Source organism: Pristiophorus japonicus, chromosome 19 (genome assembly GCF_044704955.1).
Source record: "Pristiophorus japonicus isolate sPriJap1 chromosome 19, sPriJap1.hap1, whole genome shotgun sequence".
Taxonomy (NCBI): domain Eukaryota; kingdom Metazoa; phylum Chordata; class Chondrichthyes; family Pristiophoridae; genus Pristiophorus; species Pristiophorus japonicus.
In genome coordinates, this window is record NC_091995.1 from 88819138 (window position 1) to 88836378 (window position 17241).

General features: G+C 44.8%; 1 protein-coding gene across 2 annotated transcripts in view; it reads left to right on the forward strand.

The window, feature by feature from the left end:
* pold1 (polymerase (DNA directed), delta 1, catalytic subunit) overlaps positions 1–17241 on the forward strand; it is a 142597-nt gene that overhangs the window by 94901 nt on the left and 30455 nt on the right. For both annotated transcript variants that reach the window (XM_070861771.1, XM_070861772.1), the window contains exons 19-22: positions 760–897; positions 2123–2298; positions 4272–4424; positions 12813–12915. In XM_070861771.1, the coding sequence (XP_070717872.1) occupies positions 760–897; positions 2123–2298; positions 4272–4424; positions 12813–12915 (570 nt within the window). The remainder of the gene's footprint in view (positions 1–759; positions 898–2122; positions 2299–4271; positions 4425–12812; positions 12916–17241) is intronic.

Sequence of the window (17241 nt, forward strand, 5' to 3'; positions counted from 1 at the left end):
AGGTTGATGACCTTACGTCAGAACTGGAAGAAGTTACAGATAAGCAGGTTTTAAGTAAGAATAGAGGTAGGGAAAGAGGGGAGAGGAGGAAAGAACAAAAGGGGAAGATCTGTGATTGGGTGGAAAGTGTAATATATTTGCTTTAATGGTTCTTTGTTTAATAATTCATAGCAACCCATTGCTATTAAGAACTAGTTGATTTATTAACAAAGGTTTAACAATCACACTACATATTACCGGCTCATCCACTAGGCTCACAACTGCATACCTCATCGTGGATGACCTAGACCCAACTGACTGGAGTTTTATTGAGTCTTGTGAACATCATGTGACTGGCTAAGCCACTCGCAATGCAACAGCTCTACAAACCTGTGAGCATAGTCATGGGTGCATACATTACAGAAGGCAGTACAGATCGAATGACAAAAAGGGATGATGGTGTGAGGAAAAAGAGATGGTAATGGGACAAGTAAAGAAATAAACGAAGGGTCTAGAGGTGTTAATAGGAATATCAGAATCATCAGCTGCTGTCTGGAAAAAATGGGGCCAGAGATTATGGTCTGAAGTTGTTGAACTCAATGCTGAGTCTGGAAGGTAAAGTGCCTAATGGAAAGATGAGGCGCTGTTCCTCGAGCTTGCCTTGAGTTTCATTGGAACAATGTAGGAGGCTGAGGGAAGTGAGGTCAGAGTGGGAATGGGGCGGAGAATTAAAAAGACTTACTCCGTCATGTTTTATGCTCGATCCTATTTTTCTTTTAGGTCATTTATGGTGACACAGATTCTGTGATGTGTAAACTGGGAACACGGACAGTGGAGGAAAGCATGGCGCTGGGCCGTGAGGCAGCCGAGTGGGTCTCCAGCCACTTCGTCCCTCCCATTAAACTGGAGTTTGAAAAGGTGGGTGGCAAAAGAAATGGATGATTTTTTTTTTGAGCGTGATTGCGTTAAAATGGGCCGAAGGTGTCCAATGATTTCACAGTATTGGGGCCTCCCAATTAATGGGTGTTATCATAATGAAAACCCTTGAAGTGCAGACTTGTGCATTGGGTCTTTAGTCTCTATTTCCTCTGAGTGTTTGTCCACAAATTTGGGCCCTTTTCCTTTTTAAAAGCAACATTTTAAAAAAAATACCAAATCAAATATAACCTAGTTCTAAATTATGCAAATTTGCCCAAATATCTTAAAATAGTGCTGCCGTTCACGCTTGTTTTGCAAGCATAAAGTTGTTTTTATAAAACCATGGAGATGCTTTTACATTTGAAGTCATTTCACTTATTAATTCATTAAAAAAAATTCAAGCATGAAGGGAGCTAGAAACTATCAAAGCAGAATGGAAATTTATTTCAAAAAGCTCATTTTTATGGTCAATATTTGCTTGTTTATTTTGTCACGGTCAGCTCGTGAGTTTTTGTTCCTGTGGATTTTATGCCTGAATCTCAACCCGTGCTTCATTAGTAATGATTCAAGGGAAAGCAAAGCCTTTATAGGTTAAGTATCTCCTCAGTGACGCTTTTGATTAGGATGTCCGAGCTTGTGTCAGTCGTGGCTCAGTGGGTAGCACTCTTGCCTCTGAGTCAGAAGGTTGAGGGTTTGTTTTCTTTGGAACAGGGGAGGCTGAGGGGAGACCTTATTGAGGTGTAAAAAATTATGAGGGACCTAGATAGAATGGATAGGGAGGACCTATTTCCCTTCGCAGAGAGGTCAACAACCGGGGGCATCAGTTTGAAGTAATTGCTAAGAAGTTTTGAGGGGAAATTTCTTCACCAGAGGGTGGTGGGGGTCTGGAACTCACTGCCTGAAAGGGTGGTTGAGACAGAAACCCTCACCATGTTTAAAAAGTACTTGGATATGCACTTGAAGTGCCGTAACCTACAAGGCAACGGACCAAGAGCTGGAAAGTGGGATTATAGGCTGGATAGCTCTTTGTCAACCAGCGTGGACACGATGGGCCGAAATGGCCTCCTTCCGTGCTGTAAACGTCTGATTCTGAGTCAGTGTCAAGGAATGGATTTTGTGGCAGGGGCCAAGGACACGGAATTTGGTCTTCCCATTGGAGGACGTGATGTTGACTTAATCTTTAACAGACGGTGACAGCTAACACTTCTGAAAATCTGTATTTTAGGTATATTTCCCATATCTGCTGATCAACAAGAAACGCTACGCTGGTTTATACTTCTCCTCCAACCCAAACACCCATGATAAGATGGATTGCAAGGGTATAGAGACGGTGAGGAGGGATAATTGCCCACTGGTAGCCAACCTGATCAATACCTGTCTTCAGAAGATTTTAATTGACAGGTAGATATTAATCTGCTTTATTGGATTTCACTTTGGAAGATTTGCTTATTCTGTGAATGTGGTTATGCGGGGTGTACAGGGCTGAAGAAAGGGTAGCAGAGGAGATTGGCAAGACAGTCAGTGCATACTGTGTCCCTTCATCTCCAAGCCTGGAGATTGGACCCAAGGCAGAAAAAGAGGCTGGAGATCCCCTACCTCAGGCGGTTTTGTTTTTTACAGTGACCCAAGTAATTGGAGCTCGTCCTGGACTTGTTGATCCAGTTTTCAAGCCTGTGTATGATCAACCAGATGTTGACTAATGTACCAGTCGGATTCTGGTTTTGAAGTTGGTTCATGGTCAGAATATTGGATTGGCTCAGACAAGTTAAGAGCAGCTTTTCCAAGTTTGTGGTATGTCGCACCTCCTATGCCTTTTTAAGATATCCTGGCAAATAGCATGTAAAACATCTGATTAGACATGCAAATCTAAAGAACCCATTTAATTTGAACTGTGAATCCAGTTGTCTGATCGATATTCTGAGCTAGATTTTCGGTTCTTCTCATTTCGGAGCGGTAAAGTTTGCGCCTCAGACAGCAAAATTCAGAAGCTGGGCCCTGAGTGTGGGGCGGGGCGCTAAGGGAGGTGTTACACACTTTACTGGGCTGAGCAAGTGAAAAATCCCGAGCTAAACAGCGAGCCTCGGAGCGCTCTAAAGTGGGGGGGGGGGCGAAAAGAGGACAGACCTGGAAAAAAAAAACACCAAAAACATTCCCAATAAATAACTTGTACTATCACAACATAAATCACAAACAAAAATCAAGCCGGCGTTACAACCAGGCGCATTGCAAACAGGCTCGCCTCTTCTGGGCGGTAATGCACCGCGCCCTGTCGAAACCGGCACCGAATGTCCCAGCAGGGTGTTGGAAGCTGGCTGGCTGCCTGCCCAGAAGTGCTTACCGCCGCCATTGCCACCCCTCCGGGGCGCTAACAGGGGCCGCAGAAAACCAAAAAAACCAGCCCAGAGTTGTTCAGTGGAATGTGGTGCCACATCAGTCTCTGCACTTACAGTTCCAAAGCTTTGAAAGAGCTTGCTACTTAGAGGACTTTTGCACTGCTTGAGGCAAGGCTGCCAACCTGGGGAGGTTAGTGCTACTACTTTCTCCCCCCACCTCTCCATAGAATGGATAGATAATCATGCGAATGGTGCAGCCGGAAGCCAGAGATGTTTGTGGCTCGCAGAAAGAAAGTCTTGCATTTCTATAGCGTTTTTTCACGACCACTGGACGTGTCAAAGCGCTTTACAACCAATGAAGTACTTTTGAAGTGTAGTCACTGTTGTAATGTGGGAAACGCAATGTGATCATGATCAGATCATCTCTTTTTTGTTATGTTGATTGAGGGATAAATGTTGGCCCCAGGACACCGGGGAGAACTCCCCTGCTCTTCTTCGAAATAGTGCCGCGGGATCTTTTACGTCCACCTGAGGGAGAGCAGTGGGGGTCTCTCGCGTCTCGGTTAGAAGGTCAAGTCCCCCTCAGCCCTGCACTGCGATTGTCAGCCTAGATTTATGTGCTCAAGTTCCTGGAATGGGACTTGAACCCACACCTTCTGACTCAGAGGTGAGAGTGCTGCCCACTGAGCCACGGCTGAGACTGGAAGGAGTAACATGGGAGGCACCTGAAATAAGGGCAAACAGGCAGAAATTAATCCGTTTGTAAAAGATGACAAAAATAAACACGCATGTTCAGGCCTCACTGGTTATGATCATCATCATAGGCGGTCCCTCGAAAGAGGATGACTTGCTTCCACATGAGTTCACACGTTTCAATGAAGGACCCGATATTCTAGTCCTGAACTCCAATTGAAAGTGTGGAAGATGCCTATGCGTGGACTTTTTTTAACATGTGTAGCACTGTAGCACACCAGCCATCACATGGGCTTGACAGAGCTAGCTATACTTGTATTCACTGGCTATACTTGTATTCTCTAACAGGGATCCAACAGGAGCAGTGGAACATGCAAAGGATGTTATCTCCGATTTGCTGTGCAATCGCATCGACACCTCGCAGCTTGTGATTACAAAGGAGCTCACGCGGACGGCCGATGAGTATGCAGCGAAGCAAGCCCATGTGGAGCTCTCAGAAAGGTAGCTTTGTGCGTGTCTCACTTCAAACTTCTCTTATGTCCCACCTCTAGTTTCCTTGCTGGTGTTCAGTCTTGCTGGGATCTGGTTTCACAGGTGCTGGCAGTCCTCCAGTTCCTTCCTTATATGGCCATTCTTCCTGCATGAGCTGAGATGATATTGCAGCCAAATGCAGTTCTGTTCAGTGCTGACATCCATCCACAGACCTTTCCAGCAAGGCTGATTGAATAACGATTAGGGGGTCGGAATTACGAACAATGAAGGACGGGCAAAGACCCTCTGGTCCATTGAGCCTGTCTTACATAATTGCGATACCTTGTGTTTCACAATATATACATTCTCCGTTCCACGCAAAACCATGTGATCTCCTGGGAGAGGCAAAAATTCCGATTTTTAAAAAAAAAAGAAGCCAATTTGGGGGGAAATGTCTGAGAAATTCCTCTCTGACCCATCTCGTAGATCGAAACTAGTCCAGGTGATCACACTGGCCCTGAATTCCTTACCTTTTGTAAGAGGTGATCTCCGCCCCAACCAGAAACAGATCCTGGTCTCGCTTGAAGGAATTCAGCGAATCAGTATCCACCGCATGAGAAGGCAGCCTGTTCTAGAGGTCCACTGTTCTGAGAAAAGAACCACTTCCTGAGATCTATGCTCGATCTGGCCTTATACAGTTTAAATTTGTGACCCCTAGTCCTCCCTAATCTAGTTAATTGAAAATAAGGAATTAGCATTTTTATTTTCTCCCGAGCCAGGGATGCTGAGGCCTTTTGGTGACACCTGCAACTGCTGCCCTGGCTGCGATCAGCTAATTTGGCACTGACCATCTGATTGAACTTGGCATCTTCTTGGTGTTCAGTGTCTGCATTAGCCGGGGCTCAGTGGGTAGTGGGTAGCACTCTCGCCTCTCGGTTAGAAGGTCAAGGGTTCAAGTCCCACTCTAGAGAGTTCAGCACAAAATCTAGGCTGACACTCCAGTGCACTGAGGGAGCCGCTGCACTGTCGGAGGTGCCGTCTTTTGAATGAGATGTTAAACCGAGGCCCCGTCTGCTCCCTCAGGTGGACTCAAAAGGTACCATGGAACAATTTTGAAGAAGAGATCTCCCCTGTGTATTGGCCAATATTTATCCATCAACCAACACTTAAAATCACACATCTGGTCATTATCGCATTGCTGTTTGTGGGACTCAAATTGGTTGCTGCAATTCCTACATTATAACAGTGACTACATTTTCAAAAGTACTGTAAAGTGCTTTAGAACGTCCCGAGGTTGTGAAAGGTGCTATATAAATGCAAATTATTACACAACATTAGGGCTCATGGCATTGGGGTAATATATTAGCATAGATTGAGGATTGGTTGACAGACCGAAAACAGAGGAGGAATGAACAGGTCATTTTCAGGTTGGCAGGCTGTAACTAGTGGGGTACCGCAAGGATCCGTGCTTGGGCCTCAGCTATATATAATCTACATCAATGACTTAGACAAAGTGATCGAGTGTAATGTATCCAAGCTTGCTGACGAATAAAAGCTAGGAAGGAAAGTAATTTGTGAGGAGGTCGCAAAGGGGCTGCAAAGGGATATAGGTTCACTGATTGGACAAGAAGATGAAATATAATATGGAGAAATGTGAAGTTATCCACTTTGGTAGGAAAAATAACAAAGCAGAATATTTTTTTAAATGGTGAGAGGCTGGGAAATGTTGCTATTTAGAGGGACGTGGGTGTCCTTGTACATGAATCACAGAATGTTGACATCTAGGTACAGCAAGCAATTAGGAAAGTAAATGGGAGTATAAGAGTAAAGAAGTCTTACTACAATTATATAAGGCCTTGGTGAGACCACACCCTGGAGTACTGTATAATTTTGGTCTCCTTACCTAAGGAAGGATATAGTTGCCTTGGAGTGAGTCCAACAAAGATTCACTGGACTGATTCCTGGGATGGGGGGGAATTGTCCTATGAGGAGAGATTGAGTAGACTAGGCCTTGTGCATGAAACACAAAAGGATAGCATGCAGGTACAGCAAGTGATCAGGAAGGCCAATGTTATCTTGGCCTTTATTGCAAAGGGGATGGAGTACAAAAGCAGGAAAGTCTTGCTACAGCTATATAAGGTATTGGTGAGGCCACATTTGGAATACTGCGTGCATTTTTGGTTTACATATTTACGAAAGGATATACTTGCTTTGGAAGCAGTTCAGAGAAGGTTCACTAGGTTGATTCCGGGGATGAGGGGGTTGAGTAGGTTGGGTCTCTACTCATTGGAATTCAGAAGAATGAGAGGTGATCTTATCGAAACGTATAAGATTATGAGGGGGCTTGACAAGGTGGATGCAGAGCTGATGGAGACGAGAACTAGAGGGCATGATCTTAGAATAAGGGGTCGCCCATTTAAAACAGAGATGAGGAGAAATTTCTTCTGAGAGTTGTAAATCTGTGGAATTCGTGCCTCAGAGAGCTGTGGAAGCTGGAACATTGAATAAATTTAAGACAGAAACAGACGGTTATTAAACAATAAGGCGATAAGGGGTTATGGGGAGCAGGTGGGGAAGTGGAGCTGAGTCCATGATCAGATCAGCCATGATCTTATTGAATGGCGGAGCAGGCTCGAGGGGCCGTATGGCCTACTCCTGTTCCTATTTCTTCTGTTCCTTTTAGTTTCTGAGGCACTGTGAAAGCTCACAATGGCCCCAAAAAAAGATCAGGAGAGAGAACACAGGTGACTTAGAAAATCCCAGAGTAAAAGAGGTTGTCGACCTTATTGGCTGTACGAATAAAGGAGGTGATTTGAAAACTCCTTGAGTGGCTGTGATAATGGGAAGTTCTGTGAGTTACTGCAATCCAGATTATGTTATATGAAAAAGACTCCATTAAGTGTAGCTGTGATGAAATGAGGGGGTGGGTGGGGTGGGTGGGGTGGGGGGGGGGGGGGGGGGGAGAACGAGGGAACGCAACTGCTCCACAATGAGGCTCTTTCAGGCTTCGGACGTCACACCAAGCTTTTTTAGATTATTTATATACATATATAGATATAATATTTTCAAACAGATTTTGTCAGTGCCGCTATACAGAGCGGGAATGCTGCGTTTTGAAACGCGTTTTGTTTTGTTTCCAGCGAGGTGCCAGAATCGTTGACCTGTGTCTTGCAGGAAATGCAGAAATAGCAAATTGAGGCTGGGTCACACAGCAGCTGCAAGACCAGAAGTCGTTGCACAAAAATAAAAAAAAAGTTGCTTTAAGATAAAATTTCTCAGATTTCCTGTGACCGAAGCGACCTTTAATATATTTTTTTAATATCAAACCACGGTTGACTGCGGGGGAGAAAATGAACCACCCTCTCTTAAAATTTAACAGAAAATATATTTAAACAAGGAAGACTTGTATTTGTATAGTCCCTTATTGCCCCTCTCCAAACCATCGCAATGTAATGCTTTGAAATGCTGTGACTGTTGTTGTATAGACACAAATATCAGCCATGTTACGGACAGTAAGGCACCACACCGAGTGCTGGCAGTCCACCACCAGCTCAAACATCCACTCCTTCCACCCGTGGCGCTCCATGGCTGCAGTATGCACTACCTGTAAGGGTGGTGTCTTATGATGAGAGATTGTGTAGAATAGAGAGGTGATCTCATGGAACCATACAAGATTCTGAAGGTAGATGCTGAGAGGTTGTTTTCCCCCCTGGCTGGAGTGTCTAGAACTAGGGGGCACAATCTCAGGATAAGGGGTAGGTCATTTAAGATAGAGATGAGGAGGAATTTCTTCACTCAGGCTGATGAATCTTTGGAATTATCTGCTCCAGAGTGCTGTGGATGCTGAGTCTCTGAATATATTCAAGGCTGAGATCAATAGATGTTTGGAGTCTAGGGGAAATCAAGGAATGTGGAGATTGGGTGGGAAGTTGGAGTTGAGGTCGATGATCAGCCATGATCTTATTGAATAGCGGAGCAGGCTCGAGGGGCCGAATGGCCTATTCCTGCTCCTAATTCTTAAGTTCTTATGTTCTTAGAGGTGATGTTGCACCCATGCACTTAAGTCACGCACACATATCCCGACTTGGATATGTATCGCTGTTCCTTCAAGTCACTGGGTTATAATCCTGGAACTCCCCCTGCAGAATGTATATTTTGTGATGCACAAGGTATTATAATTGTGTGGTGCAGGTTGGCTGTCGTCATTGTTCATATACTTGAGGAAGTAAGGAATATGGAGGGAATTGGGATTAACAAGAGTGACAGAGCAGGCTAGATGATCCAAATGTTCTACTTTGTTTAAAAAAAAAGGATTTGGTACCAATAGTAAAAGGCTGCCCCAATCAAAGGTTTAAAAAGAATAGAGTTAAAGCTTGTAAGTTGCACGGTGACATTCTGTCTCTATCGGTTGGAGATATGCACACACACACGCGCACGCACACACACGCGCACGCACACACACACACACACACACACACACACACACACACACACGCTCCCAAGGGCTGAGGGGGCTCTCAGATACGGTTCATCGAGCACATCGGTATAAAACCAAAGAAAACGTCTCCGAGGTCATGCATCGTTAGCAGCCGGACCCGTTCTCACCGCCCTTGCTGTAGAGCTCGTGTCCGATGCAGGTGTTCGGGCAATGATGTCTTATTTTAGAATTAATCAGACCCACGCAAAGGATTGTGGGACTTTCCTTTGCACAGTTGTGGCTTCTTTGTGGGCACTTGACAAGGTGTCTATTTATAGTGTCGTTGGCACTGTTCAAAAATAAGTTTTCTCCCTTTCATTGCTCTCTCATAAACACAAGGTTTTTTTCAGACTCATCCTGAATGAGATTCCCGACAGTGTGATGGCTTGTGTAGTAGATTCGTGACCCATCCTGCCACCTAGTATTCCGAATGAGGCACCAACCTCATGAGGCCTTTATAAAACTTGAAGATGTTGCTGCTTTACAGAGCCCATTTCATTTTTCTCCAGTATCTCGCCAGCTCCCCTGAAGTTACTGACTCTTGCTCGGAGGTGCTTCCATGGGCAACCTTGTAGCACATCATTCGGCCGGCTACTCTTTACATATCTGCCTCGCCTGTGTGTACTGGGGCTAAACAACTGTGGTCAGTACTTTAAAGAAAGATCTGCATTTATATAGCGCCTTTCATGACCACCTGATGTCTCAAAGTGCTTTGCAGCCATTGAATTACTTTTGGAGTGTCGTCACTGTTGTAATGTGGGATACTTTAGCTGAATCCTATGCTCTTTGTCATTCACCGTTCCATGTGCATTTTCTATCGGTCATTAGAAATGGATCGAGTTTCCCTCCCTCCCCCAACCCAATCACCGAGTCCAAGTCGCTACCCTAGCTGAAATCAGCTAGCTTGGCACAGACCAGGAATTGGTTTGTTTAGCTTCAAGTCTAATTTCTGATGCGAGCGAGGGCAGGTCTGTGAAGATTCGGATTGGACAGTTTGCCTATATTGGGCCCCCTCCGTCCTCGAGCACTAACCAGATATGTTTAACTGCAAATAGTCTTGGTTGAGGAGCTCTCCAGTGTCTCAGTTTATGGATGTACTTCCCAACGTGAAACTGAGCCATACACACCAGGCTGTTTCTGGATTTCAATCCCTTGTGTGGGCTGAGTTCGCAGATCTCAGGTGGGGGAAGACAGTATTGACATTTTAGTGTCCCAGGTTAGTGAGGTGAAAAATGAGACTCATGATGATAGTGTGATCCCTGTTGGAAAGACTAATCCACGATGTCTCCCAGAGTCAAATAGCCTGTTGACACTCGCTCTCTTAGCTCACACTTGAGGATGACCACTCGTGCGGTACCGCAGGGAGGTATTTGGACCTGTATCCCTGTACCAGCCAATCCCATCAAGAGTGAAAGAGAAAATTTGGGGGCGAGAAGAAATAATTGATTATTTTCTAATGCACATTTTTTTGAAATGTTGAACTGAATTAATCTCCCAATGACTCACTTGATAAGTCGGTTTGTAATTGAGCCATACAGACCAGAAGGTCTCTGGTTTGCTTCCTGTGGCAATGTATTGCAACAATGAGTCCCAGCTTTCAGAAGACAAGCAGAGAAAAACTTAACCAAAAAATTTAAAAACAAATGAGTTGACAGAGTTCAGTCTGTCAGCTTGGCTCCATCGGTAGCACTCACAGCCGAAATTAAACTTGTAATCTAAGCTAAATACTGAGCAAGTGCTGCTTTGAGGGAGATAACCACATAAGAAATAAGAGCAGGAGTAGGCCATACGGCCACTCGAGCCTGCTCTGCCATTCAATAAGGTCATGGGTGATCTTTGACCTCAACTCCACTTTCCCGCCCTATCCCCATATCTCCTGATTCTCCTGAAAATCTATCGCTCTCAGCCTTGATTATACTCAACGACTGAGCCTCCACAGCCCTTTGGGGCAGAGTATTCCAAAGATTCACCACCCTCTGAGTGAAGAAATTTCTCCTCATCTCAGTCTTAAATGGCCCCTTATCCTGAGACTATACCCTCTAGTTCCAGACTCTCCAGCCTGGAGGAAATAGCCTCTCAGCGTCTATCCTGTCAATCCCCCTCAGAATCTTGTGTGTTTCAATGAGATCACCTCTCATTCTTCTAAACTCCAGAGAGTATAGGCTCAATCTCTCATCAGATGCTTTCCCTTTGGATGAAACATTAAGCAGAAGTTCGATCTAGCTAGTCATGTGAGCTTTAAAGATCTCTCGTTAGATGCTAAAGATTGCATTAAGGAAGTTCTGCTGTTCTGCCCAGCATTCCTCGCTTGACCAATATCACTAAAAACACGGGTCTGTTTGCGGGATCTTGCTGACTCAGAATGGCTGCTGTGTTAGCCAATATGTCATAAGAATTCAAGTAATTCTTAGTAAGAACTCTTCTGAAACTTTTTTTGCCACTATGACAAGGCGGTATATAAATGCAAATACTTAAACTTTTTTTCTAAAGTAACAGGTGGAGGAAAGGCACAGTTAATTCGATTTTCAAGTCAACCTTTACATCTCTAAATGTATAAACATTGTTGGAGACTTCATTGCGAATAATTATTTCTAGTGTTCGCGGTCTGTTCCTCTCTACCCAGGAACCAGTTGCTATCCATTGTACAAAATACATTGTGCCTTCAGGGACACCAGCTGACCCTGACACGCTTGTGCCCCCCCCCCCCGCCCCTCGAGGTTTAAATCGATTAGGGTGGAGTGCTATTTTAGTAGTGAAAGTACAGGTTGAGTGGCCGGAATTCAGAATGTTCTGGAATCCGGAATCAGGGCCGATCTGTGGCGGGGTCGTCAGGAATCCGGAAAATGTTCTGAAATCCGGACCCGCTGCCCACCACCCCCCCCCTCCCCCCCCCTTACCTTGGCCCGGGTGTTTCTGGATTCGGGACATCGGAAAGACGTACCGAAATCCAGATCAGTCTCGGTCCCGAGGTTTCCGGATGTCAGGCGCTCTACCTGTAAATATCTTGGAGTTTCCATTTAAAAGTACTCAAATAACATAATACTGAAGCATTCATTATCTTGATTGTTAAAATGCAAAGCTGTGATTAAATACAGACACTATTTTTTCCACCCTGCTCTACAATGTCACCCTCTGTGCTGGGGGCGGTCATATTCAAGTAATTAGTCTGTGATCACCTCACAAAACTATGTCAAACTGGAGTCTCTCCTACACAGACATATTGTTGCAAACGTAACCTCATTTTCATCAGCTTAGACATTCCGTGTGTTCAGTATCATTTGTAATTTTAAGTGAATACATTTTCACTTCAGCCCTTCTTTAGAATGAGGCATCATCTCAAGTCATTACATCAGTCCCACCGAGTGGGCTTGAATTACTTCAATAATTTGGCCGCAATTAACTTTTTACATAAGAATTCAGAGCAGGAATAGGCCATTCAGCCCCTCGAGCCTGCTTTGTCATTCAATAAGATCATGGCTGATCTTCTACCTCAACTCCACTTTCCTGCACTGTCCCCATATTCCTCGATTCTCTTAATATTCAAAAATCTATCGATCTCTGTCTTGAATATTCTCAACAACTGAGCCTCCACAGCACTCTGGGATAGAGAATTCCAGAGATTCACCACCCTCTGAGTGAAGAAATTTCTCAGTCCTAAATGGCCGACCCCTTATTCTGAGACTGTGACCCCTGGTTCTAGACTCCCCAGCCAGAGGGAAACATCCTCCCTGTATCTACCCTGTCAAGCCCTGTAATAATTTTGGTGCATTTCAATGCGATCACCTGTCATTCTTCTAAACTCTAGAGAATGTAGGCCTAAATCTCTCCTCATAGGACAACCCCCCCACCCATCCCAGGAATCATATTTTAAATTGTAAAATCAACTGGAAATTTTTTGTAGCGAGTGTGTTGAGCCGTTGTTTCTTATCTTTGCTGTTCAGGATGCGAAAGCGTGATGCGGGCAGTGCACCCAACCTCGGAGACCGAGTGCCCTACGTCATCATCTGTGCCGCGAAAGGCGCAGCGGCCTACATGAAGTCCGAGGTACGGGTGTTTCCAACTTGTTTTAAAAAAAAAAAAATGTATTCCTTGTGGTGTGGACAACGCCGGCAAAGCCGCATCGATTGCCCATCCCTAGTTGCCCCGTCGAGGTGATGGAGCCTTCTCCGTGAACCGCTGCGGCCCTTGTGGTAATGGTGCTCCCACCATAGTGTTGGGTAGGGAATTCCAGGATTCTCACCCAGCGACAATAAGAAAGAATGATGTCTTTCACGGCCTGCGGATGTCCCAGTGTTCCCGTTAAACGGCGGTCTGGAGGTCCCGCACAGGCCGCTTGCTGGCTTTACAATGGGGGGGAAAACGTGCATGCGTGGAAATTTGAATGGGCCATGCAGCCCCTTAAAGGTCATGCAGTGCACCCATAAAAAAATTAAAGAGGACATTGGTCCCAAAGCACTTTAAGCCAATCTTTGAAGTGCAGCCACTGTTGTAATGTCGGAAACACAGCAGCCATTTTGCACACAGCAATCTCCCACAAACAGTCATGAGACAATGAGCAGATAATGTTGACAATGAAGAAACGGCGTTATATGTCCAAGTCAGGATGTTGGAGGGAACTTTAAGGTGATGGTGTTCCCACAATGCTGCTGCTCTTCCTTGGTGGTAGAGGTTGCAGGTTAGGAGATGCTGGCGAAGTAACCTTGCTGCTGTGCAATCTGTCGATGGTGCACACTGCAAACACAGTGCGCCAGTAGTGGAGGGAGTGGATATAGATTCCAGAGGCAGAATCAACAGAATTGTATCCTGGATGGTATTGCACTTCTTGAAAGTGTTATAGCTGCACCCATCCAGACGAGTGGCGAGTATTCGATCGCACTCCTAACTTGAATATTGTTGATGGTGGAGAGGCTTTGAGGTCAGGGGATGAGGTGCTTATCCCAGAATGCCCAACATTTGCCCTGTTCTTGTGTCTTTAATGTGCCTTGGTTATTTTTTTTCCTGTGTGTTGCCTAGTTGTCATTTTGTGCTGTTTTACCATAATTTCAGTTTCTAATCATGCACCTTTCAGTTGTTTGGAAAATCTTTGTGCAGACCCGATAAAAAATACCTCTCATTATTACAAATGCAGAGGGAGTTGTAAACAAAGCAGATAGTTGGAGCAACCGTATAAAATGCACATCAACAGAAATTGGCTTTTTAACTATAGTTTTATTTTTCTTTCCAATTTTCTCCCCCCTCCTAAAGTTGCTGAGTTATGCTGGAGTTTCATAGGTACCAACTGCTGTCCAGTATCTAACTGGCGTGTGTTCCTGGACAGCGAGCATGGGCAACCCATTCAGCCGCAGGGGGCATCACAGCATGCCCGATTCTGTTCTTGCCCATCGCCATATATGCACTTTTCAGATTGCAAACTGGTATCCTGGCCCATTTTACACTTCCTAGCTGCATTTGGCCAACAAATAGCTCCCTCTGCAATAGAGAAGCCAGGTAAAATTCCTTCACTGGGATGTTCCTCTTGGCTGGTACCTGCAGATTCTGCACCGCTTCTAAAGACAGGAGTGCAGAAAGATGAGAGAGTCGACTGCCCCAACTGTGTAATCTGAGATTTTGTTGTCTTGTTTCCACCTATCCCCTCCCCTAGCTACCCACCCCTCTCCAAAAGAAATGTGACAGCATTTAGGGCGAATGTTAGCGAGGTTGAAGTTTATGACTGTGCCTTCTGAGACTGTTTTTGGGAACCCTCCCCATTGTGGTACCAGCCATGCAGTGCTTGGGGAAGTGAGCCTTTGAGCACTAGTTCTCTTTTTTCGGTTTTGTGAAAGTATTTCCTTATTTTCTGAACACGTTTAATTGATCGCCTCACTTCCTCAGCTCAGAAAGAGAAAGCTGAGTGGTTTTGGTGTTTGTGTTGTATCAGGTGTTGTGTTTCCCATCCTACAGTCGTGTGGGGTTGGGGGATGCCCAGTATCAAACCTAATAAGGCAAAGAATTTTGCAGTCAGTGAGCAAAACCACAAAGGATCTGTTCTTTGTTGTCCACTGCAGTAAGCTATTGACCCTAGTACCTATTTTTTTTTTAAATCCCCTTTTTTGAATTAGTATTCTCACTTTATTTTATGAAGGGTTTTGATCGATTTAATAAATTATTTCCACTGGCAGGAGGATCGGTAACATAGAAAATAGGTGTGGGAGTAGGCCATTCGGCCCTTCGAGCCTGCACCACCATTCAATATGATCATGGCTGATCATGCAACTTCAGTACCCTATTCCTGCTTTCTCTCCATACCCCTTGATCCCTTTAGCCATAAGGGCCACATCTAACTCCCTTTTGAATATATCTAATGAACTGACCTCAACAACTTTCTGTGGTAGAGAATTCCACAGGTTCACAATTCTCTGAGTGAAGAAGTTTCTCCTTATCTCGGTCCTAAATGGCTTACCCCTTATCCTTAGACTGTGACCCCTGGTTCTGGACTTCCCCAACATCGGGAACATTCTTCCTGCATCTAACTTGCCCAATTCTATCAGAATTTTATATGTTTCTATGAGATCCCCTCTCATTCTTCATATGTCAGTCCTGCCATCCCGGGAATCAGTCTGGTGAACCTTCGCTGCACTCCTCAATAGCAAGAATGTCCTTCCTCAGATTAGGAGACCAAAACTGTACACAATATTCAAGGTGTGGCCTCACCAAGGCCCTGTACAACTGCAGTAAGACCTCCCTGCTCTTGTACTCAAATCCCCTTGCTATCAGGGCCAACATGCCAAAGAACACAGATTTAAGATAATTGGCAAAAGAACCAGAGGGGAGGGATGAGAATTTTTTTTAATGCAACGACTTGCGATCTGCAATGGGCTGCCTGAAAGGATGGTGGAAGTAGATTCAATAGTAACTTTCAAAAGGAAATCGTATATATACCTTGAAAGAAAACATTTTCAAAGCTATGAGGAAAGAGCAAGGGGAGTGGGACTAATTGGGCAGCTCTTTCAAAGAGCTGGCACAGGCACGATGGGCTGAATGATTCTGTGCTGTATGATTCTATGATGTCTTTTTCATTTCCAAGTGCTCCCAGGTCGGGTGCAGCACAGGCTAATGCAGAGTAAAGCTCCTTCAACTCTGCCCCAATCATGTCCCCTTGACCCAACCTCACTGGGATTTTCCACTTCCCAAATCAACAGTACTGTAGCTCCTCTGTGAGCTTGCCAATTAAAAGTTTTGTACTGAGGGTCCGAGTCTACTGGATTGTAACTACCCAAACTCCTTAATTCCTTTCACATAACGGCTACAATCTGCGGTTGAACCCTGCTGACTCCGAGAGGAGGGGGCTACCAACTGAGACACACGGGATCCTTGAATGATTCTCTGACCTTCCCCAGCTCAATGGCTGTTAAGACCATGCAGGAGAGTTGTTGGAGAGTGCTGTGCCGTATTGTTGCATGAATTACACACTTAAATTAAATAATTAAATATTTCCTTTTACAGTACTGTTGGGGAGAAGGAGCAAGCAAAAAGAGTTGGAAGCTTTGTGAAAAAAGTGGCCATCATAAGTGCAGTTGAATACAAAGAGAATTAATGGCTACTCTGAAGGCCTAGCACGTAAAGGTCAAAAGACTCCAGGTTTGATCCTGTGGAGTTATCTGATCTCATTTGGGCAGCAATCAGCCCATGTTGTGGGGAAGGTCAGGGAGTCATCCAAGGATCAGCCTGTGTCTTAGTTGGTAGCGCCCTCTGCTCTGAGTCAGCAGGTTGTGGGTTCAAGTTTCACTCCAGAGACCTGAGCACAAAAGTCTAGGCTGACACTCCAGCTGACCAATATTTATCCCTCAGTCAACAGCACTAAAACAGATTATCTGTTTATTATCACATTGCTGTTTGTGGGAGCTTGCTGTGCGCAAATTGTATGCCGCGTTTCCTACATTACAACAGTGACTACACTTCAAAAAGTACTTCATTGGCTGTAAAGTGCTTCGGGGCATGTGGTGATCGTGAAAGGCACTATATAAAAAGGCAAGTCTTTTCCAATTGCTATCTGGTGTCTTCTGCTGGAAAGTGTGCACACGCCACACATACATCACCATTTTAGGACCTATTAGGGAACAAATGGTGATCTATGTGTGGAGGCGGAGGATGTGGGTAAGGTACTAAATGAATATTTTGCGGCCCTCTTCACAAAAGAGGGGGTGATGCCAAAATGTGAAATATTGGACGGGATAAACATAACGAGAGAGGAAGTTTTAAGGGGTTTAGCATTCTTGAAAGTAGATAAATCACCAGGACCGGATGGAATATATACGAGGCTACCAAAAGAAGCAAGGAAGGAAATTGTGGAGGCTCTGACCATCACTTTTCAATCCTCCCTGGCTACAGGAG